The following is a 27,918-nucleotide window of genomic DNA, read 5'->3' on the forward strand; positions in this document are numbered from 1 at the left end:
TGACAAATGGCGGGCGTTTTTTAATCGATTCTGGACTCATTTAATCTCAATCAAATTAGCATCCTAAATTCATTTAATTAGTGTGATTACTTTTTTATTTTAGTGTTATTTCCTAGTTTTGGGAGATTCTTCTGGCCTCTTGTCTTGAATTGCTCAAATATATGTGTGAACAATCACATACACTACTAGTACGTACTACTATTTAATAGTGGGTGTATGATCACGTGATAAGTTGTACGATCACGTGTATGAAACTTGCCTAGAAATATACCAGAAATACTGCTGATAATAATACTCCTATGTAATTAACCTAAGTAGATGGGGGAGCAAGTGTCATCATACATGTTAAATAATAGCTCAAATTAAAACTCAAAATTAAGGAACAAGGTAAGTCAGACGTGCAATTTCTCTATTTTAGATGAATTTTTTTTTTTAATGATAAAAGAAATTTCCAAGTGACAATCTATTATTGATAGTTAGTGGGTTCAAAGGGTGATTATCACAAGTATACATTATTTAATTTTCGTTTATATACTGCTTGATTTGAACACATAATTCGATGTGATCATGTACTTTTACAATTTAAGTATTTTAATTTAAATGATCACGAAGTTTTAATAAAAAATTGTGATTTTAAATTTAAAATGTGCGTAGTCATAAAAAATTATGCAGTCTTTAAACTTATCGTGTAGAATATCGAAGTGAAAAAGTAAATAAATTTAAAAATAGACATTTATTTTGAGACAGACCGAAAAGAAAAAATAAGAAACTAAATTGAGATGCAGGAAATAATAACTTTGATCAAAACAATAAGTTATTTCTCTTCATTTATTATAGTCTTGATAGACAACAAGTTACCTAATACCTATTTATTGATGCAAGTGACAAAATATTTCGTAAAATTAATTAATTAGGTCACCAATTTATCTCAGCAAAATTAAAGACATTGTGTGATATTTTCTCATTCGTTTAATTTTTGACCAACAGAGTTACCTACTAATACATACTTATTATTGGTGAGATCATATCCCGTGAAATTAGTTGATTAGATTGCCAATTCAATTTCGAAACATTTATCACTGTGCTAAAATTCCAAATGAGGAGTGGTGTAATATTCACTCCAAAGTCCAATATCAATTATTAGCATGAAAATTAAGTAAAAGTGGAAAGAATAAAATAGGAGAAGGATATGTCCATATCAAAGACTGTTAACGCAGGAGTATGATAACATGGCAAAGTTAAGAATTTTGCTTAAGCTTTTCAAAATATTAGTATATATTTCTGAAAAATATTTTCAAACATATATACGCAAAATTAATTTTATATACCTAACATAATTTTGTCATATTTGAATGACCATCCTAGAATCAATATAGCTACGTTACCAAGTATGAAGTGAAACCATAATAAAACTAGGAAAGCGCGCCCCCCCTCTTCTTCTCACAGAAGAGTCACAGTCCATGCAGACTGTATTTTCTCTACTCTTCAACTTTCTACATGAAAAGCTTGTGATTCCTTTCCTCTACCAAAAGAGACTCCTAAAAAGTAGACACTCCATTTAAGTTTTTAACTTTCTTCTGCTCTGATTTAAATTTAATTTATTTGTCTGATTTTTAATTGATAACAAATTTAAGAAAATAAAAAGAATTATTGAATTTTATAATTTTAAACTAAATATATGTACAATATAAGACAATATCTTTTTTAATCTTGTGACCTTCAATATAATATAAAAAAATTGTAATCATTAAATTGGTCACATCGAAATTCTTGCATGGAATTTGTCTTTGAGCCCTTCCCACCTTAAGCAGGTGTCTAAGAATTCTCTGAATCTTGTTCAAATAGTGTGGGTGGACCACATCAAGATATACAATGGCCACCCAAAATGTCATTAATCTTTTTTGTTTGATTTTTCCATTTGTTTATATCAAACAAATTGTGAACTACTTTTAATAATAAAGAACAAGAGCAAGAAATAGTGCAAAACTTAGAAATATAAGATTCTCTAGTACGTGTAGTGCAAAAACCAATTCGTTAGGATTAGGCGAATGCTTATGGCTCACGCCATGAATATTTGGGAAATGGGGTGTTTGTATCGTCCCGTGCTTAACCTAAGAGATCGTTTAGTATGAAATTAAATTATTCTGTAATTAAAGTCCTAAAATTCTCAACTGTAAATTGATTTATCTCATTTGATATGTGAAATAACATAAAATTTCAAATTAGATGAAAGAGGCTGGAATATTTCAGACAAATTTATACTATATTTGATTGTCAAACAAATACAATATAAATCTAATCTAAAATTTAATTTAAAAATATTTCAGTTTATTCTGCTTACCAAACAACCCATAAAAAGGCTCATAAACTTCTCACTTTTCAACGGCCTGCTTACTAAAGGTTGAAACGCTCCAAATGCACTTGTCATCTTGCTTTTTCCCTCCTATTTTTTGCACAATAATACAAACAAACATCAACAATAAAGAATAAAAACAAGACTATAAATGCAATAATAAGAATTTCTCTAATAGTCTTTATCTTTTCTTTCTTTTTTTCTGGGAATTATATCAGGAAAGTACATTAAAGACTCCTCCATCCGTTACACTAAACTTTAAAACCTACCCTTCACCAAATCTTGGGTCCATGTTAGGAATGTACAATCTAAACCGGGCCTAACTCTCTTACTAAACCGGCTTTGTTTTTTAACCTTACTTACTACATTCGGTTCACTCCGGTTCACTTTTTTTCATCTAAAATTCCTTCCTTTCCTAACTAAAAAATAAAATTCCCTACACTGCAAGAACCTCTTTTTTAAAAAAAAACAGCTAAAATATCTTCAAAAACTCTGAACCGGCTGAGCTAAACCGGTTTCTTCTGATTCCTTCTTCCGCCGCATCTCCAACACTTTCCGGTGATTGTTCGAGTGCAACTCATTGGAAAAAGTCGGGCTGCATGCCGGACGATACTCCGGTAGCAGCCGACCGGATTTGTAGCGAACCCCACAAGCGTTGCAAAGCGTTTTTGCACCCATTGGACCGGCTCGCCACTGTGGGGTCTTTTGAACCCCACAATGGCTACACCGCCGAGGTTGCTGTGACCCACTTCCACCATGTGCCGCCGGTTTCTTCTTCAGCTTCTTAGTCAGCGGTTTTCCTGCTGACTCGGCAGTATGAACTGGAGTTGGGTAAAGGAACCAAGAAGTAGGAGGAGATGACGACATCGTTGTGGTGGAGGAAGACGAAGTTGAAGAAGAAGATGAATCGGTCAATGAGCCGCCTGAACCGGTTGGCCAAACTCGGACGCTAGTCCTCCCACGCTTGGTTCTTGCCTTGGTTTGAACCGGTGTTGCGAAACAAGACTTCTTCTCTTGAACCGGAATTTCTCCGTCGCCCAATTTTTTCTCGACGGGCAACTTTCCGGCAGAATAAGCAAGTGAGTATCCAGAAAACGAGTCTTCTACAAAATGAGACAGCCATTCAAGGCTATCCAAGTCATCCGTCTGTAGTTGAAAAAAAACGCCATTTTACCTTTAGTTCAAGAACTAAAAAAAATGTTTCTTTTTTCATAAAGAACCAAACTTTACAGCAAAATCGAAACAAGGGGTTTGGGGAGGACTCACCGGAACACTGATTTCACTAACAGGAAGAGAAGCAAAATCTTCTTTAACAGAAATGGTGTCATCAATTTCTGTTTTTCTCTGAGGTGAAACAGAAATTGAAACAGAGCATGGTTTGTGAACAGAGTTATCTTCTCCCCCCTGTTTTTCTTCTTCTCCTTCGCCTTCAACAAAGCCATTGGAGAAGTCAAGCAGGTCGTCAACGAAGAAGTCGTCGCCGGAGACAACATTTTGGCCGGCGCCGGCGGCAGATACGTCATCCCCAAAGGTCTGGTTTTGGGTCATTTTCAACGGTGTCTCCGGCATAAAACTGTTTTTCAAAGCCCCATCCACACAGTCCATTTCCTAATAACAGTTGCACAAAGCAAATTCAGAACAAGAATAACAAAAAGATTGAAACTTTGGGGGTTTTAAAGTTAAAGAAGAAGAAAATTAAAGTACCTGGATAGAAGAAGGAGATAAGAGAGGAGGAGGAAGAAGAAGGCGTATGAGGAGATGGGGAGGAAATATTTTTGCTTTCTTCCTTAAAAAAAAGCTTCTCCTAAATACTTTTTTCTTCCAAAAACCCCCCCTCTTCGCCTTTTTATTTTCCTTTGTACTTTTCTGTGGAGGAATTTCATTTAAATAGTACCCAGTATTTATAAGTTATTTTCTGACTGGCATAGATTTAGGAGATTTGATTTCATAAATTTTTATAGATTTATTATTAATTTTATATCCTTTTTTATTTTTATTTCAACATTAACATAAGTTGAAAAAGTCTTATTTTTATTCAAATTGTAAATAAATTGTCATTAAAGATAATCTCTACAAAAGATTCAATAGATTGACTTATATTAAATACTAAACTAATAACTGACTAATACCTACTCATGATATTCTAAAATGTAATTTGGTGCTGCCACAATTTTTATGACTTTTGTTGGTGGAAAATTAAAAAATTGAAACAATTGGTTTTCCTTTTTTCACTTCAAAGTTATTTGGGCAAATTGATTTTATATGCACTTATAAATTATCTTTAGTTTTATGTCCTTCTCACATGAAATTTTTATTTTTACATGATAAAAAAATTGAAAAAATTATTTTGTTTTATTCATTTTATAAAAAAACACCAAACACCAAGAAAAAGTTTCATTCGTTTCTTATTTTATGTCCCAATTCAAAACTATCTCTAAAAATGTTTTTTTTTTCATCGATACGTTGATTCTTTTATGTTTATCTTGAAATAGATGAAAATGAATTTTTTAATGTGAAAATACTTTATTAACTTCACACGAAAAAAAGATTCATGGGTTATTAACAAATTAAAAAAGTAGAGTTAGTTCAAATAATAAATCTCCCAATATCATGAAAAAGCTTATTATTTCTAAATTGACTACATGAATGAAGCGTTATGGAGGCAAATGCCTACAAAATTTGAAAAAAATAATGCCATGAAATTAAACGAAACTACCAAAAAAATATTGTTCATTTTCTTTTAGGAGGTGAAACTTTTCTTGTTTTGAAAGATTGGGCCCATCTCTTTTGACTAATTAATTACGTATATGCTTATATTTCGATCTCAATTTACCATTCGATTTGCTTTCCCGCTCTTTACACTTTTCTAATTTCCTACCCAAAACTTCTTTTCATCAAATTTAATCTAGAAGATTCATTAAAAATGTTGGAAAATATATATCAAGGATACAAATTTATATGAAGAAAAACACTAAGATGAAGGTTTGATAAAATGAACAAAAAATACAAAATTCTAGGCTTGAAACACGTACAAAATGCTTTCTTAAAAACAATATTTGCAATTTAACTTTAAAATGTCTATTTCACTCTAAATTAAATAATTTATTTTAGACCACAAATTTAAGAAGTTTTTCTTTCTGATACTTTTGAGCCGATGGTCTTTCAAAACAACCTCTCTATCTCAATGAGGTAATGGTAAGGTCTGCGTACACTCTATCTTCCCCGTATTTCACTTGTGGGATTTTATTAGGTATGATGTTGTTGTTGTTGTTTTCATTTTAAATTTTGTGTCAAGTCAAACTACATCACATAAATTGGGATGGAGAAAACAATATTTTTATTTTGTAGTTTCTGAATGAATAAATTTTATTTTTTTAAAAAAAAAAACTTAAAGCTTCTATGTCTAAATTCATGATCAAAATTAGAAGTTTAAATCTCAAAATTTCAGTTTTGCCACATAAATTGAAATGAAAAAAGTAATACTTTTTATATAAATTCTAAACTCTTAAATTTTATTTCAAAGAAACTTAAAAATTCTACACACCAAAAATTAGATAGTTGATAATCTTCTTACTACAAATCGTCTCACATAAAGTACCATAGTATTAAAATGGGATGAAAGGAGTACTAGTAAATGTTTATTTTGCCCATAGAAACGTAAAATTGTATTGTAACTTTAGTGGTTGTTTATCTTTGCAATTTCAAACCAAAAAAAAAAGAAGTAATTGTAATATAATGGACATTAACTTTTGAGTTTGAAGATGAGTGAAATGACTTTGCATGCGCATGTAATATTGCCCATGAAGGATGGTTGTAATTTGCACGTAAAGTATACCACTGACCTAATTTTCGACTTTGGGTGGTTCGTGTAATGCAAGAATTCACTTGATGATGTTCATTGCATAGTGGGAAAATTAAAGTGCCAAATAAATCCAAATAATGTGACCTGAATTATACATTATTGGTTACCTTTTTTTTACACCTAATATAGCATTGTTTTTGAATTTGCACTTGAAAGAATAAATTTTACTTAATTCCTTTAATTTTTTGGTGTTAGTATATAATACTATAGTGAAAATATGAGTAATTAAATGGTTTAATATCAGTTTGTATTTAGAATTTGGAAAACACCCAAAAATCTGTTTTCACTTTTATAATTTTTTCTTTTTCAAATTTACCCTGAAGGTTTATTTTTATATAAAGTAATCTCATTTAAATTATATTTCATGTTTAAATCATATTTCATATAGTATTTTTTTTAAGTACATTTAAAATCCTATTTATTGCAAAAATATATGGCTAAACACAACTCTAACTCCAACTTTTAAAATTTCAAATAAAGTAATTTTTCTTTTGTTTCCACGGACAAACACCCATTAAGAAAAATAGCATGTGATTTTACAAGGTCAAAAATGACCATGAATTTATGATGGATACAAGTATTTTCATCAATGATATTCTATAGAAATTAAAATTTATACCTCCTTGTTTCTCCTCTTGTTTTTTTTTTCTTTTAATTTTTCAAAACCTCATGCTTTAATTGGATTTTTAATGTAGAATTTCAAATTTTAGATACATCGGTAAGGATGGAAGGTCTGTTGATATAGTCTTGGACAATTCTTATTTTATGAGTTAGTTTAGAGGTTAAGTTATGCTCAAAGTTTATTTTCTTAGTGCTATCATATCAAAGTCATGCTTACCGCAATTCATTGTTTATCCGATGTTGAGCCCCCATTTTATATTGTTCAAGCTTCAAATGTCCACTTCTAGATATGCAGGGGATGTCAGAGTCCCATGTCGCCTCTTTAAGGATGTGAATGTTTTTTTATATGGTTTTAGAATCATCTTTACTTCATGAGTTAACTTTTTAGAATTAAGTTATTTTCAAGGTTCATTTCTTATTATAATATTATAGAGTCATGCTCATCCGAATTTATTATTTATTTGATGTTGTGCCATCTTAATTATATTGTTGGGAAACTCCGCAAACGAAAATTATAATTTTCTACTCATTATTTTTTAAATCTTAGTATAGAAGAAAAATAAAATAAAAGTACATTTCGTTGGAGAAATAGAGTGCAGAATGCCAGGACCCCTTCATATATATTACATTTTGTTCTGTCCACGCCTATGATATATATTATTATTATTCTCATGTAAAAATTTTGCAGTGTGATTCTGATGTTTGGTTATTTTGTTAGAAACACTATGGTCTCTATATATGCACCTTCTTATGAACGTAGCTCGTTTAATAAATGATGGAAAGCAATTTATTTATAACTTAATAATCCTCCACTCTTGTCTACTACTTTTCTATGACATGAAATAGCTAATACTGACATTCTTATTTATAATAAATAAAATAATGAAAAAACTAATTTAAGTAGAAAGTAGAAAACATACATTCCTATATTATTCTGATTAAAAATCATATTTATTTAATCTGTATATTACACACATGTAGTGCATGTAATGATAAGGAAAATATATGGCATAATCCCTTTGAAGCAAAGAGTGCTAAAAGTAGATGAAAGCAGAGCCAATTGCTTTCCCCACCACCATTTGTCTCCTTCTCTAATGATTCCTTTGCAAATCCAACTGCTGTCTGATGTCTCTTATCTATTTTAAAATTTTACAATATATAATAGGTCTATTAAAATTTGCTGATCAACAATTTAATAAAAAATTAAAACTTTGCGTTAATTTCATTTAGCTATGAATTAACTAAGAATTATCGATAAATTTCGTAGTTAATTTCATATTTTATATTAGTGAGTTGCAACTTACAACTAGCATATCTAAACAATAATATAATATATAATGTGTTTATAGTAGCTAGGGAAAATTAGCTAAAAGGGATGTTTGAGAGTTGAATAAAGGATAAGGGATTTGTATTTTTTTTTCTTTTTCTTTTGTTATAAATATTTAATTAGGGGTTAATTATTAAGAATTGGGGTTGATTTAAAATATTTATAAATTTAAGGTAAAAAATTAAAATATCAAAACTTATAATAAAAACCCTAAATCTATTCATTTCCTTCATGTTTTGCAAATGATCTGTTCTGTCTCTTCTCTTTTCTTTTTCTTCATTCTCTTCATTTTTTTAAATTCTCTGTTCTCCTTTTCCCTCCTCTCTTCTCTTCTCTTTTCTTTTCTCCATATTTTTAAACGCTCTTGTTCCTTTTCCCTTTCATCTTTTTCTTCCTTAACTTCTTTGCCTTTTTTCTTCTTCGTTTTTCTCTTTCTTTCCAAACTTTTTGTGTTTTCATCTTCTTCTTCTTCTTCTTCGGATGTTGTCATCCTCATTTTTTTTTCTTTACTCCGATTTGATTGTGAAAATTATAAAAAAAAAATTGATGAAAAGAGAAGAGAAGAGAGGATATGTTGTTTATATAAACAGGAGTTGTTCAAGCAATCAAGAGATGTTGTTTAAACAACCCTAAGTTGTTTAGTTCAAATAACAAAAGTTGTTTAAACAACCAAAAATTATTTAAACAATCAAAAGTTGTTTAGTTCAAACAACCAGAAGATATTTAAACAACCCTAAGTTGTTTAGTTCAAACAACAGAAGTTGTTTAAACAACCAAAAGTTGTTTAGTTCAAACAACCAGAAGATATTTTAAACTACCCTAAGTTGTTTAGGTGTTTTTTATGATTCTTTAGTTAAAACAATGAGAATATTTTAAATATCAGCTAGTTGTTCGGAGAAATATGAAAATATTTGCTAATTATTTTGGAGATCGAGATATGAAAATATTTGTTAGTTGTTTAGACAAATGTTTAAACATCGGCGCTTGGAAGGCTGGAATGTGTTGAGATTGAAAAAAAAAAGATATGAAAGAGGACGAATATGAATGTGGGAAGCTGCTGCTGCTGCTCCCGCTGAAAAAATGAGCAAATTTTCTGAAAATTGTTTGTTGCCCTTTTGGCTAAACAACCCTCTTATATGTTGGGCCTGTTTGTAAATAGCAAAACTTTGGAGTGTATAAAAATATTCTTTTTTAAATTAGCATAACCCATCAATACCTAATTATACTGGAGTCCCTTTTACTCAATTTTTAAAACTTGTGCCCTATATCCTCAAATAGATAACTTAAAAGTCTCTTTTAATTAAAATCCCCATAGTAGCTATGAATAGAATTGTCAAAATGGATCAGTCCAGCGTCAAGAAATTTGAAGGGATAGGACATATCGGCTTTTCATTTGAAAGCATCTTGAAATGACCAACCCAATCCAACCCTAGAAGGGCCGCGGGCTGGGAGGTCTAGCCCTTCTTTCTTTCTTTTCTTTTAATAATTTTTTTTCTTTTCAATCTAAATTCTAACTTAAAAAAATTCTGTCAATATATATTAAATTTTTATTATGTCTAATAAAATTATATGGAAAGAACAAAATAATTACAATCATAATATGCATTATACATATGGTTTGTAGTGCTTTCAGTTACAATGTCATATTTGAAATATATAACATCAAGAAAATAAGAAGATTTTCAAATCAAACATGGCAAATAATGATCATGAATTTAAGTCATCCTACTATTAAAGAAAACTAATAATCTTTTTTGACAAATATATAAGTAAAGGAAATTTGAAAAAAACAATTTTGTAAACTAAAGAACAATTACATCGTACAACTTTAGTTATTTTAATTTAAATTAGGGATAATATACAAGTATCCCTTTCAATTATAATTGAAATCGCTAGGACACTGTTTTACTATACATGGATCCTATTAACCTCTGAATTATTTTAAAGTGTGATAAACACATCCTAAAACCTATATAATCACTCATATGAAAGGAGGTGTTTTACACTCGCCTCCACAACATTCTTACGTCAGTGCTATGTCACTAAATCGTCAGATTTAAAAAAAATAAAAAATAGTTAAATCTGAAAAAATAAAAAATCGTTAGTTCTAAAAAATAATGATAAAATAATAATAATAATAATAATATATATATATATATATATATATATATATATATATATATATATATATTTTAAAAAAAATTAATTTAAATTATGCTCACCATATATTGCCTAAACTAAATCTCTAATATGCAATTTTTTTTTGAAATTCATGTTAAGTGTTTGAGTAAAAAATAAAAAGAAAAGAAAAATTATTTAGATATTATACAAATTGATGAAATATCTGGAAAAAATATCTCCGGCAATTTAAGTATGTTGTGATTATTTTTTTTATATTTCTAAAAATGATAAAATTGGGCAAGAAATTTTAATTAAAAAGATATCAACTTAAGTTTTAATGTTAACTACTTATGTGTATTAATTAATAATGAAAATGTCCAATTGAAAATGGATATGTTTCCAAATTAATCAGATTTTAATACTTCTTTTTCGTTTCTGACATGCCTCCAAGAGATTGAACACACTTTATGTGTCACCTCAGCACTAAAAGATGTGTTTATTATACTTTAAAATAATTCAGGAGATAATAGAACTCATATATAATTAAAATGTATTCTAGCGATTTCAATTATAATTGAGGAGGTACTTGTGTATTATCCCTTCAAATTAATTAATATTTCTGGTCAATGAGTCAACTTCCGTCAAGCTTCAAGAGTCAAAAGCTTAGTTGGACCGAACCATAATTTTAAATGAACTTGAACAATCTTACATCAACCCAACTCCAATAACGGTTGGGTTGGGCAGATGCCCACAGCTTCAGTCATGAACAGATAAGTTTAATAGGATATATACCACGTACAAATTTTATTTACTTTTTAAAAAAGACTAATCGATTTAAATTGAAATTTTTTTGTCCCTATTATTACAAATTCATGGGGAGATAAAGAAATAGAGCGAATCAAGTACTGGTGTCTTACCCTTTCAAGGAAGGGGAAAAAAAGACATTATATATATATAACATATTTAAATAGAAAATAAATAAATCCTATCCTATTTTTTTAAAATCCTATTTTGGGTGAATTTAAAATGAATTAGAATTAAGAAATAGAATTTTAGAGTGTATTTACTGAGTAATATCTTGAACGTGGGCTTCTTTGAGATTTCATTAAATCTAAACTTTGTAGTTTTCTAAATAGAAATTTAAAAAAATTGTATTATTATACCAAATCCTTATTTTGTCCTTTATTGTATTGTCCTAAATTTTGGAATAAAAAATAAAATGCGGGCGAATATTTACTCTTTCAATCCCTATTTCATTTGTAGGGTTAACTCGTGACTTCTCAGATCTTAGAATAACAAAATACCGTTTAAATTCATTCTATTTCATCAGATCCGGAATGTGATATGATTTCAAAAGATGAACCGGATGTGAATAGTTCCAATAAGATTTCATTCTTTAACAAAAATCCACCTTTTGATTTATTTCATCTATTCCATGAGAAAAATTAAAATTAAAATTCTAATTTAATTTGCCTCTGCACCAATGTTGCTACTTATAACAACGAGCGAGGACCTACATTCAATCGGATTATAACTGAAGTTTTAGAGATGTTAAATTTCCTCAATCTTTTAGAAGAAAGTAAAATAGAAAAAAAATTAAATAAAACAAGATACTTTGAAAAAAAAGGAATAAATAATCTTCGACGGTTTTCAAATACATTTTGTAAACAATTTAGACCGCCGGCTCAAGGTCATAATAGAGGCAGGCCGAATACGTGTAAGTTTATGATAGGATACTGGAAAATCTGGCAGTTGACTGGCATCAAAAATCATTTTTACAATTTCGAGGTTAAGGTTTTATCCTATGGTAGAGCATAGTACCATTGACCAGCTACAAATTTTGAAACCTTGAATTGAATAGAATAACGAAAAATAAAAAAAATTAAGCAAAAGGAGGTAAATGTGGATAATCCCTCGTCCAATAATACTTGTTTGCTATTAATTTTATATGATTAGACATAATAAATATAATATTTTAAAAAATATAATTAAAAAAATGACTACTAATTAATAATAAAAATAAATAAAAAATTAAATTAAAATTATTTCTTAATTTTTAAAAATAAATAAATATTATTGAACATCTATTTTAGTATAAAAAAAAATAAAGGTGGACAAAATATGTTATTGGCGCCCAGTTTTACCATCATCGTCGTTACAGATACAGTTTCCTCGCAATGTGCAGCCTACCAAAATTCAGAATATCCATATATATATATAGATAGATAAGTACTTGTTTGTGTCATAATTACCTTATTGCCCATTTACATGCAACTTCAACTCCACCTCCATGTTTTATAATTTCTAACTCTAAACTCATGTTTATTGAATGGATTAAACGTACTATACATGTACTCCCAAATTTGCGCTAATTTTACACACTATCAATATAGTTTATTTTAAGCAATTATAAGAGACTGCAGGTCAGAAATTTTGTTATGAGTATTCAAGATATAATATATATGTATGAAAAATAATTTTTTATCCATATACTTTATATATATAATATAATTTTTTAATGAAGTGTGTTCGACTGACCATCTTGACCTACAAGTGGCTACCCCACTGATTGTTGCTATCATTTCCTTTTAAGTTAGTACTTGTTGAAGAAATGAATCTTTGATTTAACTCAACTCATAAATCAACTCAAGAGCTAGCTCAATCTCATCTCAAGCCCAGTGCTCCACATCTTAAACTTCGTGCTCGATCAAATATTTTTATATAAATTTAAATAGATGGAACGAAAATTATTGTGGTAAAGTGCAGAAGAAGGGAGGGAAGAGAGACAAACAGAAAGGTACGGACGGACTAGGAAGTCTAAGGAAGTAAGTTTCCACTTTCCTAAAACGTCCTTATGTGTTGTACCATATTTGCTTTATTACAATGCATAACTTGTAATGCCCACTTTGCTTATTAGCTACTCCTCTTTCCAAGTTTATATTGAAATTCAAAATCTTTATGAAATTTGCATGAATAGTTACATGTACTCGTGTAGATATCTTATACTAGATAATTTTATAAAAACAATTTTTTTAACACAAACATTTGTTATTATGAAGGATACGAAAGTGCATAGAAAAAAAACGATGAACCAGTGACATAGCTACATATATTGATCGTGTTGTTAATTGTATTCTTTTTATTCAAGAAGTTGTTCAGTTGAACACTCTTCGTCGAAAAGAATGTCCAACATGTTTTGAAGAACTAAAGTGGAAAAGGCTATAGGTGAAATAGTTTTTGAACTAATTTTTACCTCTATAAAGTGGATACACCCAATTAGTAACATTTTCTTGTAGATATGATCACTTTCATTAAAGAAACAAGTTAGTTAGACTATATATATATATATATATAAAGTTACTGTCACCATTGCATTATTATCTGTGTTCAGTACAATTCATAGATAGATGTAATTAATTCACCGGCGCTTACCCATAAAATGTAGTAACATAATTATTTCCTTTCATGCTAAAAAAGTAGTACTACTATTCATAGTACTAGAATTGTTTATAGATTTGGCTTCAACCACATTTTTTGGTTGTTACAATAAGCTAAAGCACAAAAGTGAAATATTCACCTAAAATCTGGCACCACAAAAATCTCCATCTAACCTCTCATGTGCCTTTGTAACCTTTCCGTGAGTCAGTGCTGAGGTACATTAAAAAAGTCTGCATTTGTTAAATTTAGATTCCAAGTACTCTCAAATTATTTGTGTGATTGTTTTTTTTTAAAAAAAATAATTATCTCAAATTATTTGTTATTTTAGAAATGTAATACATAATTAATTATCCCGTCCCATCTATTTATCGTTGGCTGTAATTATTTTAAAAACTTTAAACATCTCATTTATGGAAAAAAGACATGTAAATAAAATACATATTCAATGACAAGAGATTATATCAAAAGATATAAATAGGAATAAAATGGTCAAAAACTTCTTTCAAATAATATTTTCTTTATAAACCTATCAAAAAAAAAATACGATAGATAATTTGAGATAGTAAAAATAATTTCCAACCTCAAATATTTCTGTATGCTAATGTATTAGTCTCTGTGTTTTAATTATCAAAATCCATTTTCATTTTTTGAAAAATTCAGTTCACAATTTAAATCTACATATAAACTCTCTTCACGTTGAAACTTGAAACCATTCCTAGTTACTCTCTCATTCATTTTTACTAGTTTAAATTGAACTTTTACACAATTATTTAAAAATTAATGATTTGACATAAGTATTTTATTACGATACTCATATTAATTGATGTTTAGTTTTAAGTCTTGAAAAATAATTTGGAAATAAGTTATTACATGGAAAAAAAATATGTTTTTTCTCTGGACAAACTAAAAGTGGAAAAAGTATTGTGAACAAGTAAAAGTAAATTTTCAAATTATGTCTAAATATATGATATGCCTTTAATTTGGGTACCAATGCAGATTTGAATTTTGGACATAGTCTTTCACACATATTCAGCCCCAAGTAGTGTGAAATTCCAAATTCTGAGACGTAGGAATAATGGAGTATATAGCTAGCCTTCTCCTGTCAACATTCACATGTAATGTGTTGTTATGCATTGATGAATTAATTGACTACTATTATCATTCTGCTTCCTTTCTAAAAGTTTCTCCTCTATATATAATCTAGCGGTGGAGTCATAATCTGAATGTTATGGATTTATGATTTTAACTTCTTTTAAATTATTAAGTTCTAAAATAATTATAATATGTACCTATTAATTAGATTTGTCAAGAAAGATACAGAGTTTTAACCAAAGTTTCAAGTTAAGCAAATTTAACAGAGAAATTGATTAATTAATTTGAGGAGATAAAAGTTAAAGCATTAAAAGCTTAAAAGTTCACTTAATTTAATTGAAATGAGAAGAACCTCACATGGTATAGTGGCAGTTATGTAGTGATGTTCATCAGCATCTTGCCTCTCAAATTTCAATGTGGACCCATCTAATGTCTGAAAATCCAAGTATCAAGCAAAGCGGTGTGGATTGAAATAAAAGTTTAATTTCCCCAACCAATTCCAGAATATTATTTAAAAGGTCTGTTTTTGTTTGTTTTTTTTTAAAAAAAAAAACAACTCTACTAGTTTTCAAATTAAACCAAAATTTTTGAAACCCAAAAGAAATATATCAAAAGTTAGGTTTTTACACCTGAACAAGTATGTAATACAATTATTCTCTAAAAAATACTTCCTTAAGATGTTATATATGTATACACAACTTTTTCTCCACTAAAATAGTTATTTTCAATTATTTTTTTTAGAAAACTAAAGAAAAACCAAATCCAAACATCAAATGAAACATCAAGTGGTAGTCTATGTCGGTGTGTGTGTCCTCACTCAAGTATATGCCTAGGTAATATTACCTTCCTTTGTTTCAAATAATACATATATAGTTCTCTAAGAAATGTGTGTAAGAAATGACTAGAAAAATACCCCCAATCAAATAATATCGTTTTCATTTTGACATTGAAGAAATCAATCAATTCGGTTCTTTAAAACTCAATGTTTTGGGCTAATAATTAAGAGCCCAATAGGAGGCCCTACCCTAGCTTCCCAAGTTATAATGCATAGTTGTGCATGGTTTAAGGAAGGAGTCTAGGCCCATGAAACTCAGCAGAAATATCATACTGAATATGTAACTCCCTTGCATAGATAAAAAATAATCTAGCATTGGAAAATGATTCCTTTTAAGATCAAGTGTACATTCATAAAGTAGTCTCGTAGAAGAGAGTGCTTAATAGTCTCTCTCTTCTTTCAATCTTTGAACCCAATTTGAACTTACCTTTAAAGCTTCTCAGACGCAGCGATTTGATAATATTCATTCTATCATCTTGAGCTAATCTATTTTACACTCCCTTAATTATAGGTGACAATTGGGCATGTTAGATCAAATTTAGATTGGTTATAATGGGTCAAGTCAACAAACGGGTCAAGATCCGATCCAACCCAACTCAAATTTGCCTGGATAAAAATTTGTTGGGTTAAAACGGATCAAGACCCAGTTAATTTTTTACTAAGTTTAATTATTTTATTTATTCTTTTAAAATATTTTAATATCTAATAAAATTATTGTTTCTTTATTACGACTATATACAATATCTCAAATTAGAAAAAAAAAATTAAAAATATTTTGACAAAATTTCTCATAAGTCAATTTTGGTTAAATATGGACCAATTTTTAATGGATTGAATTAATAACCTACCCAAACTTAAACGGATTAGGTGGGTTGAGTTTGATTTTGCCGTCTTTATCCCCAGCAGCATTCGTCCTCCGATTCCATGGTGTAGATAAGATTCGAGAACCGGAAATTAGATTAAATACGAAAAATACAGGATACAATATCGAGAGGGTGTTTGGTCTAGTGGTATGATTCTCGCTTCGGGTGCGAGAGGTCGTGAGTTCGATTCTCGCAACACCCCATTGATCTGTTTTTCTTTTTCCAAAAAGTTTTCTCATGCCCAGTACTCGTTTTTGTGGAAAAATAAAAAAAAAGATGCACCAGCCGGGAATCGAACCCGGGTCTGTACCGTGGCAGGGTACTATTCTACCACTAGACCACTGGTGCTTTGTATAATTAGCAACGAATGCGATAGGCAATTGATCATCATGATTCCTCGATGGGCAACGTCTCGATGCTGTTCGCTGTTTAGATATTTATAAATAACAAGTGAGAACTAATTGGAAGATGAAGAGTATTATCGTATATGGTTTAATTATTGCCTGCCTCATTGGAATTTTGACCAACTCTAACACTTTGTTTGGATGGTTGCTACATATTGTTTCATAATATATGAATTGTATTGTATTGTTTTAATGGATGCGTAAACAACAAATTTTCGAATCGAGAAAAATAAATAATCAAGACCGGAAATTTGGAGTAACAAAGTGTAATATTTGATTTCAAAATGTAGTACGTGTTACAATCTCTATGATAATCCTCTGATTCTTCATATAATATGGAATATGTTGAACTTGAATTTGATTTAGAGGGAAGAGTTTGAATAGCTTGATCTTGAATCTTCGTATTCAAATTTGGATTTAAATTATTCGTCACGAACACTTGTATGGTAATGATGAATAATAAATATGAACAAATAACTTGATCTTGAACTTCTTGATATTTTCCTTCGTTCTTGATCTTGAACTTCAGCTTGAATTTGATTACTTGAACTTTGTAGTTTTGTAGAAAATTTGTGGCCTTTGATCCACGAGCTCTCTTCTTGATTCTTGTTCTTGAAAAACACACACTCTCCTCTGAGAATAATGAGGACCCCTATTTATAGTTGTAGGGAGTGGTATGAGGGTATGATTTGATTGGTTAGTTTGAACTGACCAATCAGATTTCTTTGGTGAAGAGCTTTAATTTGATTGGTCAGAACATGTCACATATACACGTGGTATTATTCTAGTGGCTCATTTAATTTGACTTAGATTGCCATATAACTTTGACATGTGACATGATTTTAGTAGCTTATTTAATTTGACTTGGATTGCCACCTAACTTTGGCACATGGTATAATTCTAGTCGCTTATTTAATTTGACTTGGATTGCCACCTAACTTCGGCACATGGCATAATTCTAGTGGCTTATTTAATTTGACTTGGATCGCCACATAACTTTGGCACATGGCATAATTCTGGTGGCTTATTTAATTTGACTTGAATTGCCACATAACTTTGACACGTGGCATGAAAATGGGCCTCTAGGATGAGATGACATTGGGCTTAACAAAATGGGGTTATCTTTATAGTCCAAATCAATTGATTTGGATTTTTAATTAAGTCCACATTTATTGGACTTAAATAATTGACCCAATTTTATTAATTCAAAATATTTATTTGGACTAATATATATTGAATTTAATATAAATTGAATCATTCTATAAATTTATATTTAATAAATTTTAAATGATTACAGGATGATTGTTACGTATAGTTTTAATAACATATTAATTGTATTATATTGTGTGGTATTGTTTTAATGAATATAATGCTTATACATTATCAATTTAAAGGACAAGCCTACAAGAAAAGTATGATACGCGTCTATGGGGTAGAAATATAGATAGTAAAGCAAAGACAAAATAAGAAAGAAAAAAAAGGAACTATGCAAGCACACCAAATTGATGGATAGATATAATAAAATTAAAGTGACACTCAAAATAAATATTATATTTAAACTAACATTACAATATAATTATATGTTGGTCATATATACTGGATCGACTGGTAGTTACATGGCTTCAAGACTCTTTTTGTAAATGTTTTTGCTTAGGAGAATAACAGTGAACAAATCTTCTAACTATACAAAAATTCTAAAATCATCATTAGTTGAAACCATTTAGGATATTAATGTAGAATAATTATGCTATTTCCACAGTAAGTGAAAAGCTGACATCCATTTTTTGTCTGTACATTCTAGCATGTTTTCTCTGAACTGTAACAAAGATAAAAAGTAAATTGAATTTGTTAACATAAGAGAGCAACAACACTGTTTCATGTTTTATACAATACTTTTGTTTAACAAAATACGAACTGGAAAAAAGGCAATAGCTTCTGTCCAATTGCTACTTGGGATGGTCAGAATAACTTATGATTTTCATGTATTTGAGTGAGTACAACTGAATTACAATGCATTTTGGCGAACAATCATGTCGAAAATGAAAAATAAATAAAGAAAAGGGAAATATTGTGTTTGAAAGTTTCCTCATTGTAGATACTATGTGTGCTTACAAGGAGGAAGTGGAGCTCCACACAAGTTATTATTCCCAAAAAATGCAGACTTTGGGATATTAGCTTTATGAGGAGGGATTCTACCACTTAGTCGATTTCCCGACACATCAAATTCTTGGAGGTCTTTCAAATTCAGAACTTCAGCTGGTATTGCACCTCCCAAATTGTTATTTGAAAGTATAATTGTTTTCAGTTCCTTGGCGTTCCCAAGTTCTATTGGAATTCCACCTGTTAGCCCATTCTCGGCTAGTTTTATTTCCTCCAAGCTTGTCAAATTTCCCAGTGATTTTGGTATGTGTCCTGTCAATGGATTGTGGGACAAACTTAGTGACAAAATAGAGTCCATGACAGGTTCATTTCCGCTGTTTTCGTCTATTGGTCCATTGAACATGTTGTATGCAAGATCAATAGAATTGTAGCGGCCTAGAGGGTCTTGAAACTTCTTGGAGAAAATTGCTTTCAAGTTGCCTGAAAATCTGTTGGAGTGAAGATCAAGATCCATCAGAAGTGATAGGTTCCTGAACTCATCAGGGATCGATGAATGGAAGGCGTTGTTTGACAAATTTAATAATGAAAGGTTGGTCATATTACCAATCCATGTAGGTAATTTTCCTGTCAAAGCATTGTTGGATAAATCAAGTGTTGATAATGATGATGAAGCCAACCAACTTGGAAGTTTCCCTCTGATCCCAGTCTTCACCAAAATGAGACGAAACAGTGGTAGTTTCTTGAACCAGTTTGGTATTCTTGAAAGCCCCAGAGGATTAAATGACAGATCCAATATCTGTAAGCTCTCTAGTTTTACAAGCTGATAAGGAATTTCACCACTGAGCTTATTTTTCGACAGATCTAGTGCCATTAGGTTCTTTAGATTGCCAAAACTTGATGGAATTTTGCCTGTAAAAAGGTTATTGGAAAAGTACATATCAGTGAGAGTTACAAGATGTCCAAGTGTTGCAGGCAGTTTTCCACTAAGCTTGTTGTTCTCTAATATTAGCCTTTGGATCTTTGGAAGATTGCCAATGGAAGGTGGCATAGTGCCACTCAGCTGGTTTTCCGATAAACGGCAGAACACCAATGAACTAAGACCAGATATTGATGAAGGAATTTTCCCTCTCAATTGGTTTTGGTTCAGATACATTAGAGATACTTGGGAAAGGTTTCCAATAGAGTTTGGAATCTTTCCAGATAACTGATTTTCAGACAAATCAACATAATCAAGATTCTTGAGTCTTCCTATACTCTCTGGAATGCTTCCAGAGAACATATTTTTGCTCATATCAAGCTTGGTCAATGATAATAAACTCCCAATTGAAGATGGTATTGGACCTGAAAGCTGATTTGCTGATAGACCAAGTTCTGATAGTGAAACACAACTTTGAAAAATACTTGAAGGGATAGTACCAGAAAGAGTATTATCACTTAGATAAAGCTTCTTGAGTTGGTACAGATATTTAAACGTGACAGGTATAGATCCGGAGAGTTTGTTAGAATCAATAAAGAGGTAACTCAAGCGCGATAACTTGCCAAATTCAGGGGGAATTTGCCCTGTTAAGTCCTTGAGATTACTAAGATCAAGCAATTCAAGAAAAGAGAGGTTGGCAAGAGAAGGAGAAAGTGTTCCAGAAATTGAAGTATCGATAATGAAATCGTCCCCTGAAGCAAGGCCAGGGCGAGAGACATTAACAACCCTGCCATTGGAATCACAAGCAATACCTTCCCAAGATTTGCAACAATCAGTTGTAAGTGTCCATGTTTGCAATAAGTTTGAAGGATCAGAAGTAACTTTTTTCTTGAAGTCTAACAGAGATGTTTTATCAACCAAATGACAAGATTCTAATGTCCATGGAACAAAAACAGACAAGATTATGTAAAAGAAGATGAACAAGAAAGATTTTCTCCTACCCCAAATTCCCATAGATATTGCTGTGATTACTGGATATGAAAAATACTGTATATGATTGGAGATTAGGAATTTGGAGGTGTATTAAATACAGAGTAGCTTTAAAAAACAGTTGCCTCATGCGGTTTGAGTAAATTACACTAGTAAGAATATATTAGATAGGTCATGCACTTATAAGAGTATTTTTCTTCTATTGTTTATTTGATTACCTCCGCTTAAGTTGGCATGAAATGAGTTTAAATGGGAATCATAATCTTGACTTGTTTTAGTTAGCACTATTGAAGTGACTGAACTTTATATGACAATAAAGTTACATAATTACTCTCGTCTCACTAAAATAATTTTATCGCATTAAAGTAAGTGAACTATGTATTAATTGGTCGGAAAATATATATGACACGAGATTGCTCTGATATTACTAACTAGAAAATGAAAAAAGAGAAGTTACTTTGAGATCTTCTTTCCTGTCTCCTTTTCTTTTCTATTCTTTTTCTGCATTTTGTCTGGTGTTCTTAGTGGAATCTAATTAGTACGAGCAGTATCCTCCACATAGACGACTTTGTTAACTAGCCAATGGAAAAAGAATCCAGTTAAGACAAATTAAATGTTTCTCCTTACAAAAGTCCAAATTACAAACATGGCCACCCTATGGCAAATCTTGAAAACCACAAACGTTAGTAACATACTTAACATAATATAATATGTTGGTGTAATATACCACAAATATAATAAATTATAATTGAAAATAAAATGATAAAATGAATAAAAAAAAATATTCAGGTTGAGGAACGGAAATTTCATTTTTTTTAAGGAGATTCAAGCCCACTGCACCATAATCTACACCGATCCAACAGTAATATTCTTGACTTGTCCCCTCCAAGAAACAACAGTCCAAAAACGTTGTACAACTCAGAATTAGTTGAACAGTCCAAAGCTCTACAAAAAGAGAGTCTTCCTTCAACATATAATTACTTTCTTTTATATAGTGAATATAGTTGAAGACTTAGAATATTTTTTTATGTCTCAACTCTCTCTTTCACTACACTAATCTCAATATAAACACAATACAAAACTACTCATCTTTTTCACTCTATATTCTATTGTACATCTCTTGTTATACACAACACAAAGTAAGACCATCACTATTTATAGGTGAGGAATTCTTCCTTGCAATGAATAGGAAGATTATGGGTAGTAAATTGGCTAAATGAATGACCAAGTGTTGCATAAGTTACAAGAATAAATAGGTAGAATAATAGGTAAAATGAAGAGTTGGTGGTTACAAAAGTTATTAATAACTAATGACCACATTCTACCACAATTGATGATAGTAAAGAGGCACAAATATAATACACATAACATGACACTTAATGTGACATATAATATATTTATATTAATATTAAAATGTCACATTAACATAATACTAACATTTACTGTGTGTAACGATGGATTAGATCTTATACTGTTGATGTATAATTCATCTGTACAAGTAATGTATGGTACCGTTATTGGATCTTATAAAGCAAGTAGGAGATGACTCATTTTGCCCAAATTGGTTTATCAAGATTGGTTGTAAGATGATGTAGGGCATGAAAATGGGTACAAATCAGGACCTTTCAACCTAAGTGGTGTAGGCAGACTTTTGTGAATGGTGTCGGCCTATTATCATAATTTATGCTTTATTTGGTTCTAAATGGGCATTTGGACAAAATTGTGAAATTTGAAAAAAAGTAAATAACAATATATGGAAGGAATATAAATTGAAGTTGGTTTTAAATTTTTGCGAAGTAATTTGGAGTGAAAATGACTTTTTGAAATTTTTATGAATTCTGAATTTTTTCGAAAGATTATAATACGTTCAAACAGTTTTTCAAAATAATATTCTGACAAAAATCAAAAAGAAATATGTACGGTCAAACGGGCACTAAGAGTATAGTTTGTGTCCTGTATTGATATTTACTTTGCATTATTTTCAACATTTTGTAAAAGCAATGTCAGATGACGCCCCTCGTAGAAGAGTGCCTCTCGCCAATGCTTAGGCTTTGTGCCTACCACTACATAATTGATTCAATGTTATATACCATATGATTTGCCAAGCATATGCTAAAAGAAAATTATGATTTTTATTTATGGAACAGATAAGATGGACCACCAGTTGCGGAAAGAAAGGGCATCCATGATCATAATAAGTGATTATTACTCCCATCTGGATAATGGTAATGACTGGGACTAGTGCACCTGAATTTCAACATTTGGAGGCTTGACTATGTGGGTGGCAGTAAGTTTTATTTTAAGAGTATAAAATTCAAATTAGTCCCATTACAAGAAAGCTAGCTAGTATTATTAGGTTAGGTTCTACGTTTACATATTCAAAAAATAACCCATCTGTCCTGAAAATAGATTTAATTAATATCTTCCATTGTGCAATGATAAGCAAACATTACTTAATTCCTAAGGGACGTTGTACTCATTACTACTCCATCCATTCCAAAATTGATAGTCTTTTTGGACGCACTTTTTAATAGAAGAGTTGATCAATATATGGTGTACTATTTGTTCCTAAAACATGTGATGTGGAGCGAGAATGTTTTTTTGCTAATTAATTGCAAGTCCATATATTTTTCATAGACGTTTTTTAAAAGATGTGCGATCTTAAGTTTTATACGAGATTTATGATAAATATTGAACATTTGCAATCTATGAATGAACTTTATAATAACGTACAAGTTGATAATTGGGCGTGCACAAGCTAGCTATCTGTGTAGACATAATACAATCATTTGGATTAGTTTGTTTCGAAGGTATGGAAATGATCCCATAGTATCAAAAAGACAGCCCGAGGGGAACTTGAGATTTTAAGAAATACACAATCTTAGATCACATAAAATTAAAGGAAATATCATGTGACTATTGGCTTTCACTTTAATTTGCACTTTTTTCTACTCCATGTTACATCCCTCTCTACTTGTAAATACAGATTTGCTTAAACATCTTTCATCTTATTGTGTAAGTTACCTATGATAGGAGTAAACAATATTGTAATGGCATTCACTATTAAAATTTTCTGTTTCTTGCCACTGTTTGTAGCCTTTGTACGATAATGTGTAAAGGCGAAAAAAGAGCTACGAAATTTATATGCAGGACCAACTGACAAGATTTATTAATAAGGCCCATCACTTCTACCTTGTGGACTTTTAGTTTGTATACTGCCACTATTTCTTATATTAAACTTCCCAAGGTCCGCCTAATTTAAGTTGAAAGATATAAATTGAACAAGTATGATCGCTCCCTCTCTCCCCAGAACAAGTATGATTCGCGCGCTCCCTCACATAATGAATAGGTGATTCAAAATTATAGTGCTAGTTTTGTTTCCTCGGAAAAGAGGGCTCCCGGCTCACTTTTATAGTTTTACTTATCCACTATTTTAAAAATATTCAGTTTTATTCGTCTATTTTAACATATTAAGAGAATTTTTTTTTTTTTTTTTATCTTTAATATTAATTATTTATTTCAAGTCATTTCTCAAGTCCATTTTAAAATGTAATCAATATAAATATCATGATAAAATGTATATATAATTTATTATTCTTTAAGAGGTATACAAAATTTAGCACGGACAAATAAGAGTGAACCAAAGATATACATTTATAGATCACACTATTCACCAGTACTATGTGAAGATTTTTATAGAGGTCAGCTAATGCAGCTTCTGCTCCTTGCTGATGCAATCAGAGTACCACTTCCCTTTGTTTCTGCTTCCAGTCTAACCATTAAAAGAATAAGAAAACCAAAAAAATCTTAGGTTAAAAGGAAAGTTACAGCAAGTACCATGTATGATGCAGCAATGGGAATTTTTTATTTTTTTTAATATATTTTTGGGTTCGTACATGAGGCTTTTTTTGACACACAAGTTAGTAGGCCAAATATTTATGAACCAAAAAGTGTAATATTTGAGTTCACGGTGTAAAAAGAAAAACCTTCATACAATTAATGCAATTATTTGAAATATATAATTAAAAATTTAGCTTAAGACATAGTTAATCACTTAACTTGTTAAGATATTTCATTCAAACACTCCAACTCCTAATAAAGTATTCCGGTTAGATATTTTGAATTCAAATTTCAAAATAAAAATTGCACATATTTTCATTCGTCGATTAGATAGTTAAATTAAATACATAAAATATATCATTTTCTTTAATTATGCTCATCAAATCAAGAGAAAAACATATAATTAAAAGAGATAAATATATTATTTATGATTAACTTAACTACCTAAAGACGAATGAGAATTGCACCCACAAAAAAATTAAATTATAATTGAAAGTATCTAATTTGAATACTTAAATAAGAATTGAAATATTCAACTAAAACACGATTTAGTTCAAATATTTAAATAAAATATATTTACAAATTTAAAAAGCTGATTATGTATCGAGGCTTAAAAAAATTCCAATTATAGCTAGTACATTTGAGTAATTAGTGGGGGAAAAGGAGCATTATCATTCATGACAAACATGTGGTGGCATTTCGTCATCTTTGAACGACGAAATCTAATCGTCGTCCTTTACCTATCTATTTCCATACAATATACATCCATACAAGCCAAAATCACGAAGCACCACATCTCTAATTAAATAGATTAATAGAAATTCATAAACTATTTCCTGGCTTTCATTAAATAATAGTCTATCCTAGTACTATTTTTTCTCTCTTTGCTTCTTTTAAAGCTAAAGATTCTTATAAAATTTATGTACACCCAACTTTTATATAAATACGTTCACCCATTTAATCAAATCATAATTAATCAACATACATTTTTGAATTAAAGTATGATTTAAGCCATATTAAATTAATGTGAACATTCCATGGAGTAACTCTAAATGTTAATCACTCTTCCACAAACAATATGATCAATGCATAAATATCAACACTAATTGCAATGATCGCAGCAATATAGACAGACATATCAATAGTCAATAGTATAGTAATTGCAGTGAAGTTAACATCCATACCTTAAATTCAGAATTTCCTCAACTGTCCCAACACTTACTACTTCACCACATTAAGTAAGAAATCTTTATTTCTTTGTCACTCTTGATAAAAATAACAACTCTCCAAGAGAAATACGATAGGATCCATCTAGATACGATATCTACAACCCCATACAAAAAAAAGATTTATACAATAGTTACTAGTACAAAAGAAAATTATAAAAAGAGGAGGTTGGAAAGTAAAGACACTGGTCACACTACTCAAGGAATGATGGGACCAAAAGCCTGACACTCCGATAATGATTTCTGTTCCCCACCTTCACAGAAAAATAATCTCAACGGGCACCGGTACAAACAGTTGTCTCCTAACCGAACTGTTACTGAACCCGCTTTCAGATCCAACAATGGACCCGGTATGGGTCCGAATAAATAGTTCCCTCCTAAAAGTAGCCTCTCAAATTGGGATACCCCTTCACCCGGAAACACCATTTTCAATGCATATTGGGTCGGTATCATACCCGATAACTTGTTGTTCTCTAGTGAAAGTGATGATAATCTGGGCATTAAACCCAGGAACCCGGGCAAAAACCCACGGATCTCATTGTTGCTCAAGTCTGCTGCAATAAGCTGGCTGCTCTGAAACGAGATCCCGGGTTCCTGAACCGACCCGAATTGGTTGTATGATAGTGTGACCTGTTCGAGGGATGGGTGAGTGAAGAGATTCGCTGGCACTGACCCACTGAGTATATTGTGACTCAGATCGATAACTTGTACGAAATTCAGTCCGGTGAGGCTCGCCGGAATACTACCCTCTATGTTGTTGTTTCTCATCGTGAGCTGAATGAGAGAAGCCGGGAAACTCGCCGGGAGTTCACCGGAGATGGCATTATCACTAGCATCGATGAAATTCAAATTACTTAACTGATCCAACTCGGGAAAGTGGCCTGTAAGCTTATTGCCTTGAAATTCGAGCCTTTTCAAATTCCTCAGACCGTTGAAACTTTGGGGAATTTCTCCCTCAAGGAAATTATTGTCAAGGTAAAGCTCTTCAAGGTTTGAAAGTGAACCCAGCGAACTCGGAATTGAGCCGGATAGCGAGTTGCCCGACAAACCGAGTCGTTGAACTCGAGTCAAATTCGTAAGCGACTCAGGTATTGAACCGGTGAAGGCATTATTAGTGAGGTCTAAGGTTTGTAGATAAGGCAAATTCCAAGAGACAGAAGTGAGTGAACCGGAGTAATTCCACTGGTCAAGAGCGAGTTCAGTGACTCGGCTAACAGACGAAAGGACAAGATCGCAACGGAGACCACAGGTAAATTTTTCACCTCCAAGATTATCACATGGGTCTACAGAGAAATCCCAGGAATTGAGGCATGAGCCAGGTGACATTGAATTGAGTTCGACGCTGTTCTTCAGCTGCTTCAAGACTTCAATGTCTTTCCAGTGTGTTGTTGAATGGGCATGCAAGAACAGAGCATGGAGAATAGTAAGGAGCAGGACAGTAGAAATTGAAAAACAACCCATTTTCTGTGTGGTTATTTTTTCGTAATGAGAATTGAAGAAGAACATTCAAGATTGGTTGTTAAATGGGTTCATGAGTCATGAGCATATATTCTGTGTATCCAAAGAAGGGAACAAACAAAGAAAGGTGAAAGAGAGGGTGAAAATGCCCTTGGCAAGGAGTTTTTAAAGTGTCAATACAAATATGAAAGAAAAAAAAAAGTGAAATTGAAAAATATATTATATCAAGATACTGAAAAATATTTTTTCAAGTAATTATTTTAAAAAGGTAGATATAATTTTGGAACCATTTAAACAGAAAACAAGACATAGAATTCGAGACAAAAAAGTAGGCAAAAATTTGTCACATATATATATTTTGGTAAGTGGGCTCACGGGTTAAATTTGCTTATTGAAATGAAAGGGAAAATGATAGAGTGACTCTGCCATTAAAATGTTTGACAAGGGTCCCAATGCAATTTATGCTTCATCT

General features: G+C 30.9%; 3 protein-coding genes and 2 non-coding genes across 6 annotated transcripts; 1 reads left to right on the forward strand and 4 right to left on the reverse strand.

Annotated features, from left to right (window-relative positions):
• Positions 1-2,519: 2,519 nt before the first annotated feature.
• On the reverse strand, positions 2,520-4,286 carry LOC129874851 (GATA transcription factor 5-like). Of its 2 annotated transcripts, XM_055950225.1 has the most exons (3): positions 4,058-4,283; positions 3,620-3,961; positions 2,520-3,499 (listed from the first exon to the last, which is right to left on the reverse strand). In XM_055950225.1, the coding sequence occupies exons 2-3, from the start codon at positions 3,956-3,958 to the stop codon at positions 2,837-2,839; spliced, it is 1,002 nt and encodes a 333-aa protein (XP_055806200.1). In that variant the 5' UTR covers positions 3,959-3,961; positions 4,058-4,283; the 3' UTR covers positions 2,520-2,836. The 2 variants fall into 2 exon arrangements, with proteins under 2 accessions (XP_055806200.1, XP_055806202.1); XM_055950227.1 differs by having other exon boundaries at positions 3,620-4,286.
• Positions 4,287-16,642: 12,356 nt separating this feature from the next.
• Positions 16,643-16,714, forward strand: TRNAP-CGG (transfer RNA proline (anticodon CGG)). The gene has a single exon. It is a non-coding gene; the product is annotated as a tRNA-Pro (tRNA).
• Positions 16,715-16,789: 75 nt separating this feature from the next.
• On the reverse strand, positions 16,790-16,860 carry TRNAG-GCC (transfer RNA glycine (anticodon GCC)). The gene has a single exon. It is a non-coding gene; the product is annotated as a tRNA-Gly (tRNA).
• Positions 16,861-18,872: 2,012 nt separating this feature from the next.
• On the reverse strand, positions 18,873-21,111 carry LOC129875289 (DNA damage-repair/toleration protein DRT100-like). Its single transcript, XM_055950742.1, has one exon. The coding sequence runs from the start codon at positions 20,944-20,946 to the stop codon at positions 19,015-19,017; it is 1,932 nt and encodes a 643-aa protein (XP_055806717.1). The 5' UTR covers positions 20,947-21,111; the 3' UTR covers positions 18,873-19,014.
• Positions 21,112-25,952: 4,841 nt separating this feature from the next.
• Positions 25,953-27,611, reverse strand: LOC129873096 (receptor-like protein 34). Its single transcript, XM_055948101.1, has one exon. It carries the CDS (start codon positions 27,492-27,494, stop codon positions 26,187-26,189), a length of 1,308 nt encoding a protein of 435 aa, XP_055804076.1. The 5' UTR covers positions 27,495-27,611; the 3' UTR covers positions 25,953-26,186.
• Between the last annotated feature and the right edge of the window lie 307 nt (positions 27,612-27,918).

Source organism: Solanum dulcamara, chromosome 11, assembly GCF_947179165.1.
Source record: "Solanum dulcamara chromosome 11, daSolDulc1.2, whole genome shotgun sequence".
Classification (NCBI taxonomy): Eukaryota; Viridiplantae; Streptophyta; class Magnoliopsida; order Solanales; family Solanaceae; genus Solanum; species Solanum dulcamara.